The sequence below is a fragment of the Carcharhinus amblyrhynchos genome, unplaced genomic scaffold, assembly GCF_965287045.1.
Source record: "Carcharhinus amblyrhynchos unplaced genomic scaffold, sCarAmb.v2.hapA chromosome_1235, whole genome shotgun sequence".
NCBI classification, from domain to species: Eukaryota; Metazoa; Chordata; class Chondrichthyes; order Carcharhiniformes; family Carcharhinidae; genus Carcharhinus; species Carcharhinus amblyrhynchos.
In genome coordinates this window covers 20,690-30,212 of record NW_027650975.1, presented here as the reverse complement: position 1 = coordinate 30,212, position 9,523 = coordinate 20,690, and the positions used below count along the sequence as shown (strand labels likewise).

Genomic DNA, 9,523 nt, shown 5'->3' with positions numbered 1-9,523 from the left:
CAATGGTCCTGGGAGCTCTTGGCTCTGCACTATTCATGCTGCACTCGATCCAAAGCCACATAAAAACTCTTCTTGTCATCCAGACAGTGCCAGCCAATGGGCCCAATCTCACAATCAGCACAAACCAGGTACTTGATATTGTTCACATTCTTGGTGAAGCCAACATTCTCAAAGATGTACATGTCATCAACAAACCAGTGTTCTTGCAGCATGTCCCCTTTTACTGAGCTTTGCTCAGTTCCCAGCACCTCTCTCTGCCTCATAGATGGAAGAAAGAGCTGCAAAACAAACACCATTCATCAGCAACACAGAGCACCCCTCCACCCCATCCCTCCTCCCCCTCACCCCCATCCACCCACCCCCCCCCCACCCTCCACCTCCCCCCCTCTCCACACCCTCTCCCCCCCACCCCCCACCCACACCCCCCCTCCCCCCACCCCCCACCTCCCCCACCCCCCACCCACACCCCCCCCTCCCCCCCCCCACCCTCGCCCCCTCCCTCCCCCCCCACCCCCCTCCCCCCCCCACCCTCGCCCCCTCCCTCCCCCCCACCCTCGCCCCCTCCCTCTTTCTCCCCACCCCCTCCCCCCCCCCACCCTCGCCCCCTCCCTCTTTCTCCCCACCCCCTCCCCCCACCCTCGCCCCCCTCCCTCCCCCCCCACCCTCGCCCCCTCCCTCTTTCTCCCCACCCCCCCCCCCCCCCCCTCCCTCCCCCTCTCTCCCACCCCCTCCCCCCCCCCCCCCCCCTCCCCCTCCCTCTTTTTTCTCCCCCACCCCCTCCCCCCCCACCCCCTCCCCTCCCTCTTTCCCCCACCCCCTCCCCCCCCACCCCCTCCCCCTCCCTCTTTCTCCCCACCCCCTCCCCCCCACCCCCCCCTCCCTCTTTCTCCCCCCCCCTCCCCCCCCCCACCCTCTTTCTCCCCCCCCTCCCCCCCCCCACCCCCTCCCTCTTTCTCCCCACCCCCTCCCCCCCCCACCCTCGCCCCCTCCCTCCCCCCCCACCCTCGCCCCCTCCCTCTTTCTCCCCACCCCCTCCCCCCCCCACCCTCGCCCCCTCCCTCTTTCTCCCCACCCCCTCCCCCCCCCCACCCTCGCCCCCTCCCTCTTTCTCCCCACCCCCTCCCCCCCCCCACCCTCGCCCCCTCCCTCTTTCTCCCCACCCCCTCCCCCCCCACCCCCTCCCCCTCCCTCTTTCTCCCCACCCCCTCCCCCCCCACCCCCTCCCTCTCCCTCTTTCTCCCCACCCCCTCCCCCCCCACCCCCTCCCTCTCCCTCTTCCTCCCCACCCCCTCCCCCCCACCCCCCCCTCCCTCTTTCTCCCCCCCCCTCCCCCCCCACCCTCGCCCCCTCCCTCTTCCTCCCCCCCCCTCCCCCCCCACCCTCGCCCCCTCCCTCTTTCCTCCCCCCCCACCCTCGCCCCCTCCCTCTTCCTCCCCCCCCCTCCCCCCCCCACCCTCGCCCCCTCCCTCTTCCTCCCCCCCCTCCCCCCCCACCCTCGCCCCCTCCCTCTTCCTCCCCCCCCACCCTCGCCCCCTCCCTCTTCCTCCCCCCCCACCCTCGCCCCCTCCCTCTTCCTCCCCCCCCCACCCTCGCCCCCTCCCTCTTCCTCCCCCCCCCACCCTCGCCCCCTCCCTCTTCCTCCCCCCCCCACCCTCGCCCCCTCCCTCTTCCTCCCCCCCCCCACCCTCGCCCCCTCCCTCCCCCCCACCCTCGCCCCCTCCCTCCCCCCCCACCCCTCGCCCCCTCCCTCCCCCCCCACCCTCGCCCCCTCCCTCCCCCCCACCCTCGCCCCCTCCCTCCCCCCCCCACCCTCGCCCCCTCCCTCCCCCCCCACCCTCGCCCCCTCCCCCTTCCTCCCCCCCCACCCTCGCCCCCTCCCTCTTCCTCCCCCCCCACCCTCGCCCCCTCCCTCTTCCTCCCCCCCCACCCTCGCCCCCTCCCTCTTCCTCCCCCCCCACCCTCGCCCCCTCCCTCTTCCTCCCCCCCCACCCTCGCCCCCTCCCTCTTCCTCCCCCCCCACCCTCGCCCCCTCCCTCTTCCTCCCCCCCCACCCTCGCCCCCTCCCTCTTCCTCCCCCCCCACCCTCGCCCCCTCCCTCTTCCTCCCCCCCCACCCTCGCCCCCTCCCTCTTCCTCCCCCCCCACCCTCGCCCCCTCCCTCTTCCTCCCCCCCCACCCTCGCCCCCTCCCTCTTCCTCCCCCCCCACCCTCGCCCCCTCCCTCTTCCTCCCCCCCCACCCTCGCCCCCTCCCTCTTCCTCCCCCCCCACCCTCGCCCCCTCCCTCTTCCTCCCCCCCCACCCTCGCCCCCTCCCTCTTCCTCCCCCCCCACCCTCGCCCCCTCCCTCTTCCTCCCCCCCCACCCTCGCCCCCTCCCTCTTCCTCCCCCCCCACCCTCGCCCCCTCCCTCTTCCTCCCCCCCCACCCTCGCCCCCTCCCTCTTCCTCCCCCCCCACCCTCGCCCCCTCCCTCTTCCTCCCCCCCCACCCTCGCCCCCTCCCTCTTCCTCCCCCCCCACCCTCGCCCCCTCCCTCTTCCTCCCCCCCCACCCTCGCCCCCTCCCTCTTCCTCCCCCCCCACCCTCGCCCCCTCCCTCTTCCTCCCCCCCCACCCTCGCCCCCTCCCTCTTCCTCCCCCCCCACCCTCGCCCCCTCCCTCTTCCTCCCCCCCCACCCTCGCCCCCTCCCTCTTCCTCCCCCCCCACCCTCGCCCCCTCCCTCTTCCTCCCCCCCCACCCTCGCCCCCTCCCTCTTCCTCCCCCCCACCCTCGCCCCCTCCCTCTTCCTCCCCCCCCACCCTCGCCCCCTCCCTCTTCCTCCCCCCCCACCCTCGCCCCCTCCCTCTTCCTCCCCCCCCACCCTCGCCCCCTCCCTCTTCCTCCCCCCCCACCCTCGCCCCCTCCCTCTTCCTCCCCCCACCCCTCGCCCCCTCCCTTTCTCCCCCCCCCACCCTCGCCCCCTCCCTCTTTCTCCCCCCCCCTCCCTCGCCCCACCCTCGCCCCCTCCCTCTTTCTCCCCCCCCCTCCCCCCCCCACCCTCGCCCCCTCCCTCTTTCTCCCCCCCCTCCCCCCCACCCTCGCCCCCTCCCTCTTTCTCCCCCCCCACCCTCGCCCCCTCCCTCCTTCTCCCCCCCCTCCCTCGCCCCCTCCCTCTTTCTCCCCCCCCTCCCTCGCCCCCTCCCTCTCTCGCCCCCTCCCTCTTTCTCCCCCCCCTCCCTCGCCTCCTCCCTCTTTCTCCCCCCCCTCCCCTCGCCTCCTCCCTCTTTCTCCCCCCCCTCCCTCGCCTCCTCCCTCTTTCTCCCCCCCTCCCTCGCCTCCTCCCTCTTTCTCCCCCCCTCCCCCCCCACCCTCGCCCCCTCCCTCTTTCTCCCCCCCTCCCCCCCACCCTCGCCCCCTCCCTCTTTCTCCCCCCCCACCCTCGCCCCCTCCCTCGCCCCCTCCCTCTTTCTCCCCCCCCACCCTCGCCCCCTCCCTCTTTCTCCCCCCCCACCCTCGCCCCCCTCCCTCTTTCTCCCCCCCCACCCTCGCCCCCTCCCTCTTTCTCCCCCCCCACCCTCGCCCCCTCCCTCTTTCTTCCCCCCCACCCTCGCCCCCTCCCTCTTTCTCCCCCCCCACCCTCGCCCCCTCCCTCTTTCTCCCCCCCCACCCTCCGCCCCCTCCCTCTTTCTCCCCCCCCACCCTCGCCCCCTCCCTCTTTCTCCCCCCCCACCCTCGCCCCCTCCCTCTTTCTCCCCCCCACCTCGCCCCCTCCCTCTTTCTCCCCCCCACCCTCGCCCCCTCCCTCTTTCTCCCCCCCCACCCTCGCCCCCTCCCTCTTTCTCCCCCCCCACCCTCGCCCCCTCCCCTCTTTCTCCCCCCCCACCCTCGCCCCCTCCCTCTTTCTCCCCCCCCACCCTCGCCCCCTCCCTCTTTCTCCCCCCCACCCTCGCCCCCTCCCTCTTTCTCCCCCCCCACCCTCGCCCCCTCCCTCTTTCTCCCCCCCCACCCTCGCCCCCTCCCTCTTTCTCCCCCCCACCCTCGCCCCCTCCCTCTTTCTCCCCCCCCACCCTCGCCCCCTCCCTCTTTCTCCCCCCCCACCCTCGCCCCCTCCCTCTTTCTCCCCCCCCACCCTCGCCCCCTCCCTCTTTCTCCCCCCCCACCCTCGCCCCCTCCCTCTTTCTCCCCCCCCACCCTCGCCCCCTCCCTCTTTCTCCCCCCCCACCCTCGCCCCCTCCCTCTTTCTCCCCCCCCACCCTCGCCCCCTCCCTCTTTCTCCCCCCCTCCCCCCCCACCCTCGCCCCCTCCCTCTTTCTCCCCCCCCTCCCCCCCCACCCTCGCCCCCTCCCTCTTCCTCCCCCCCCCCCTCCCCCCCCACCCTCGCCCCCTCCCTCTTCCTCCCCCCCCCACCCTCGCCCCCTCCCTCTTCCTCCCCCCCCCTCCCCCCCCACCCTCGCCCCCTCCCTCTTCCTCCCCCCCCTCCCCCCCCACCCTCGCCCCCTCCCTCTTCCTCCCCCCCCCTCCCCCCCCACCCTCGCCCCCCTCCCTCTTCCTCCCCCCCCCACCCTCGCCCCCTCCCTCTTCCTCCCCCCCACCCTCGCCCCCTCCCTCTTCCTCCCCCCCCACCCTCGCCCCCTCCCTCTTCCTCCCCCCCCACCCTCGCCCCCTCCCTCTTCCTCCCCCCCCCACCCTCGCCCCCTCCCTCTTCCTCCCCCCCCCACCCTCGCCCCCTCCCTCCCCCCCACCTCGCCCCCTCCCTCCCCCCCCACCCTCGCCCCCTCCCTCCCCCCCCACCCTCGCCCCCTCCCTCTTCCTCCCCCCCCACCCTCGCCCCCTCCCCTTCCCCCCCCCACCCTCGCCCCCTCCCTCTTCCTCCCCCCCCACCCTCGCCCCCTCCCTCTTCCTCCCCCCCCACCCTCGCCCCCTCCCTCTTCCTCCCCCCCCCACCCTCGCCCCCTCCCTCTTCCTCCCCCCCCACCCTCGCCCCCTCCCTCTTCCTCCCCCCCCCACCCTCGCCCCCTCCCTCTTCCTCCCCCCCCACCCTCGCCCCCTCCCTCTTCCTCCCCCCCCACCCTCGCCCCCTCCCTCTTCCTCCCCCCCCACCCTCGCCCCCTCCCTCTTCCTCCCCCCCCACCCTCGCCCCCTCCCTCTTCCTCCCCCCCCACCCTCGCCCCCTCCCTCTTCCTCCCCCCCCACCCTCGCCCCCTCCCTCTTCCTCCCCCCCCACCCTCGCCCCCTCCCTCTTCCCTCCCCCCCCACCCTCGCCCCCTCCCTCTTCCTCCCCCCCCACCCTCGCCCCCTCCCTCTTCCTCCCCCCCCACCCTCGCCCCCTCCCTCTTCCTCCCCCCCACCCTCGCCCCCTCCCTCTTCCTCCCCCCCCACCCTCGCCCCCTCCCTCTTCCTCCCCCCCCACCCTCGCCCCCTCCCTCTTCCTCCCCCCCCCACCCTCGCCCCCTCCCTCTTCCTCCCCCCCCACCCTCGCCCCCTCCCTCTTCCTCCCCCCCACCCTCGCCCCCTCCCTCTTCCCTCCCCCCCCACCCTCGCCCCCTCCCTCTTCCTCCCCCCCCACCCTCGCCCCCTCCCTCTTCCTCCCCCCCCACCCTCGCCCCCTCCCTCTTCCTCCCCCCCCCACCCTCGCCCCCTCCCTCTTCCTCCCCCCCCACCCTCGCCCCCTCCCTCTTCCTCCCCCCCACCCTCGCCCCCTCCCTCTTCCTCCCCCCCCACCCTCGCCCCCTCCCTCTTCCTCCCCCCCCACCCTCGCCCCTCCCTCTTCCTCCCCCCCCACCCTCGCCCCCTCCCTCTTCCTCCCCCCCACCCTCGCCCCCTCCCTCTTCCTCCCCCCCCACCCTCGCCCCCTCCCTCTTCCTCCCCCCCCACCCTCGCCCCCTCCCTCTTCCTCCCCCCCACCCTCGCCCCCTCCCTCTTCCTCCCCCCCCCCACCCCCTCGCCCCCTCCCTCTTCCTCCCCCCCCACCCTCGCCCCCTCCCTCTTCCTCCCCCCCCACCCTCGCCCCCTCCCTCTTTCTCCCCCCCCACCCTCGCCCCACCCTCGCCCCCTCCCTCTTTCTCCCCCCCCCTCCCTCGCCCCACCCTCGCCCCCTCCCTCTTTCTCCCCCCCCTCCCCCCCCACCCTCGCCCCCTCCCTCTTTCTCCCCCCCCTCCCCCCCCACCCTCGCCCCCTCCCTCTTTCTCCCCCCCACCCTCGCCCCCTCCCTCTTTCTCCCCCCCCTCCCTCGCCCCCTCCCTCTTTCTCCCCCCCCTCCCTCGCCCCCTCCCTCTCTCGCCCCCTCCCTCTTTCTCCCCCCCCTCCCTCGCCTCCTCCCTCTTTCTCCCCCCCCTCCCTCGCCTCCTCTCTCTTTCTCCCCCCCTCCCTCGCCTCCTCCCTCTTTCTCCCCCCCCTCCCTCGCCTCCTCCCTCTTTCTCCCCCCCCTCCCCCCCCACCCTCGCCCCCTCCCTCTTTCTCCCCCCCCTCCCCCCCCACCCTCGCCCCCTCCCTCTTTCTCCCCCCCCACCCTCGCCCCCTCCCTCGCCCCCTCCCTCTTTCTCCCCCCCCACCCTCGCCCCCTCCCTCTTTCTCCCCCCCCACCCTCGCCCCCTCCCTCTTTCTCCCCCCCCACCCTCGCCCCCTCCCTCTTTCTCCCCCCCCACCCTCGCCCCCTCCCTCTTTCTTCCCCCCCACCCTCGCCCCCTCCCTCTTTCTCCCCCCCCACCCTCGCCCCCTCCCTCTTTCTCCCCCCCCACCCTCGCCCCCTCCCTCTTTCTCCCCCCCACCCTCGCCCCCTCCCTCTTTCTCCCCCCCCACCCTCGCCCCCTCCCTCTTTCTCCCCCCCCACCCTCGCCCCCTCCCTCTTTCTCCCCCCCCACCCTCGCCCCCTCCCTCTTTCTCCCCCCCCACCCTCGCCCCCTCCCTCTTTCTCCCCCCCACCCTCGCCCCCTCCCTCTTTCTCCCCCCCACCCTCGCCCCCTCCCTCTTTCTCCCCCCCCACCCTCGCCCCCTCCCTCTTTCTCCCCCCCCACCCTCGCCCCCTCCCTCTTTCTCCCCCCCCACCCTCGCCCCCTCCCTCTTTCTCCCCCCCCACCCTCGCCCCCTCCCTCTTTCTCCCCCCCCACCCTCGCCCCCTCCCTCTTTCTCCCCCCCCACCCTCGCCCCCTCCCTCTTTCTCCCCCCCCACCCTCGCCCCCTCCCTCTTTCTCCCCCCCCACCCTCGCCCCCTCCCTCTTTCTTCCCCCCCACCCTCGCCCCCTCCCTCTTTCTCCCCCCCCACCCTCGCCCCCTCCCTCTTTCTCCCCCCCCACCCTCGCCCCCTCCCTCTTTCTCCCCCCCCACCCTCGCCCCCTCCCTCTTTCTCCCCCCCCACCCTCGCCCCCTCCCTCTTTCTCCCCCCCCACCCTCGCCCCCTCCCTCTTTCTCCCCCCCCACCCTCGCCCCCTCCCTCTTTCTCCCCCCCCACCCTCGCCCCCTCCCTCTTTCTCCCCCCCCACCCTCGCCCCCTCCCTCTTTCTCCCCCCCACCCTCGCCCCCTCCCTCTTTCTCCCCCCCCACCCTCGCCCCCTCCCTCTTTCTCCCCCCCACCCTCGCCCCCTCCCTCTTTCTCCCCCCCCACCCTCGCCCCCTCCCTCTTTCTCCCCCCCCACCCTCGCCCCCTCCCTCTTTCTCCCCCCCACCCTCGCCCCCTCCCTCTTTCTCCCCCCCCACCCTCGCCCCCTCCCTCTTTCTCCCCCCCACCCTCGCCCCTCCCTCTTTCTCCCCCCCACCCTCGCCCCCTCCCTCTTTCTCCCCCCCCACCCTCGCCCCCTCCCTCTTTCTCCCCCCCTCCCCCCCCACCCTCGCCCCCTCCCTCTTTCTCCCCCCCCTCCCCCCCCACCCTCGCCCCCTCCCTCTTTCTCCCCCCCTCCCCCCCCACCCTCGCCCCCTCCCTCTTTCTCCCCCCCCTCCCCCCCACCCTCGCCCCCTCCCTCTTTCTCCCCCCCCACCCTCGCCCCCCTCCCTCTTTCTCCCCCCCACCCTCGCCCCCTCCCTCTTTCTCCCCCCCCTCCCCCCCCCACCCTCGCCCCCTCCCTCTTTCTCCCCCCCTCCCCCCCCACCCTCGCCCCCTCCCTCTTTCTCCCCCCCCTCCCCCCCCACCCTCGCCCCCTCCCTCTTTCTCCCCCCCTCCCCCCCCACCCTCGCCCCCTCCCTCTTTCTCCCCCCCCTCCCCCCCCACCCTCGCCCCCTCCCTCTTTCTCCCCCCCCTCCCCCCCACCCTCGCCCCCTCCCTCTTTCTCCCCCCCTCCCCCCCACCCTCGCCCCCTCCCTCTTTCTCCCCCCCCTCCCCCCCCACCCTCGCCCCCTCCCTCTTTCTCCCCCCCCTCCCCCCCACCCTCGCCCCCTCCCTCTTTCTCCCCCCTCCCCCCCCACCCTCACCCCTCCCTCCCACCCTCACCCCCTCCCTCTTTCTCCCCCCCCTCCCCCCCCACCCTCGCCCCCTCCCCCCCCACCCTCACCCCCTCCCTCTTTCTCTCCCCCCCCCCTCTTTCTCCCCCCCCCCCCCCACTCTCTCCCCACCCTCATTCTCCCCCCCCCCACCCTCACCCCCTCCCTCCCCCCCCACTCTCTCCCCACCCTCACCCCCCACCTCTCTCCGCCGGTATCGGGCTGTCCCTGGACTCAGGACTCGGGAGCCGCAGCGCTCGCAGACAACCGCCTTCCCGTTGGTGCCAGCGGCATTCACCAGGCCGGAGGAGCTGCTCCCAGGAATGGGTTCTGTGTTAATGTCCCTGGGCTGCTCGGCCACCGCTCTGCTCTCCGCCTGCATCGCTCTCAGCCACTTCCGCTTCCGCTCCGATAGCCTTCCCCCGGAAACGGAATCCGTCCCCGGCTACTGCTGTTCTCCTCAACTGGAGCCCCCTTCTGACTGCTTTCATTTAGGTCTCGGTAAGATGCTGGTAATCTGAAGTAAAGATGTGGAGCTCCCGGCGCTGGGCAGGGGTAAAAATAGTAAGAAGTAAAATCAGGGAGGAGTCACTTTGGTTAGTAGCAGCTCAGCACAGTCTTCTTGATCCACACAAAGCAACAATATGATTATGGGGAAAGGCTGGCCAGGGTGTGAAGCAGGCCAAAGAGCAGAGGCGCCATTCCTCTGACAGCCTGCCACTGATGATGTCCTCTTCAGGTAGACTTTGAAACTGTCCTTAAAGTGTTCAACATATTTTACTCTGAAAATCATTTTGTAATTCAACGAACATGATTAGGTCAGAAATCCCAAAGATCAGGGAATGTGCCCAATTCTTTTTTACTGACGTGTGCAGGCGAGCCAGTTCCTGCAAGTATGCTGCATCAACACACGAACATTTTTATCACCACTTTGTCGTTGGAGTCAGCAATCAAAAGCTGCCAGATATTGTACAATCAAGGAGATCAACATTATAAGCAGGCCAAATTGAGGGTGCAGAATTGAGCTTTAATCCATTAAAACATTGTTAGTTGGATACGCTTAAGGACTACAATCAAAATGGCAGAAAGAGTTGTAAACCTTACAAAAAGCCACCCAGAGCTGCTTATGCAGCTGTGCA

The 9,523-nt window shown here is 72.9% G+C and overlaps 1 protein-coding gene across 1 annotated transcript; it reads right to left on the bottom strand.

Moving 5' to 3' along the window:
• Window positions 1-6: 6 nt before the first annotated feature.
• On the bottom strand, window positions 7-8,785 carry rabif (RAB interacting factor). The gene is made up of 2 exons (XM_080185108.1): window positions 8,587-8,785; window positions 7-278 (listed from the first exon to the last, which is right to left on the bottom strand). Exons 1-2 carry the CDS (start codon window positions 8,764-8,766, stop codon window positions 30-32), a joined length of 429 nt encoding a protein of 142 aa, XP_080041234.1. The 5' UTR covers window positions 8,767-8,785; the 3' UTR covers window positions 7-29.
• Between the last annotated feature and the right edge of the window lie 738 nt (window positions 8,786-9,523).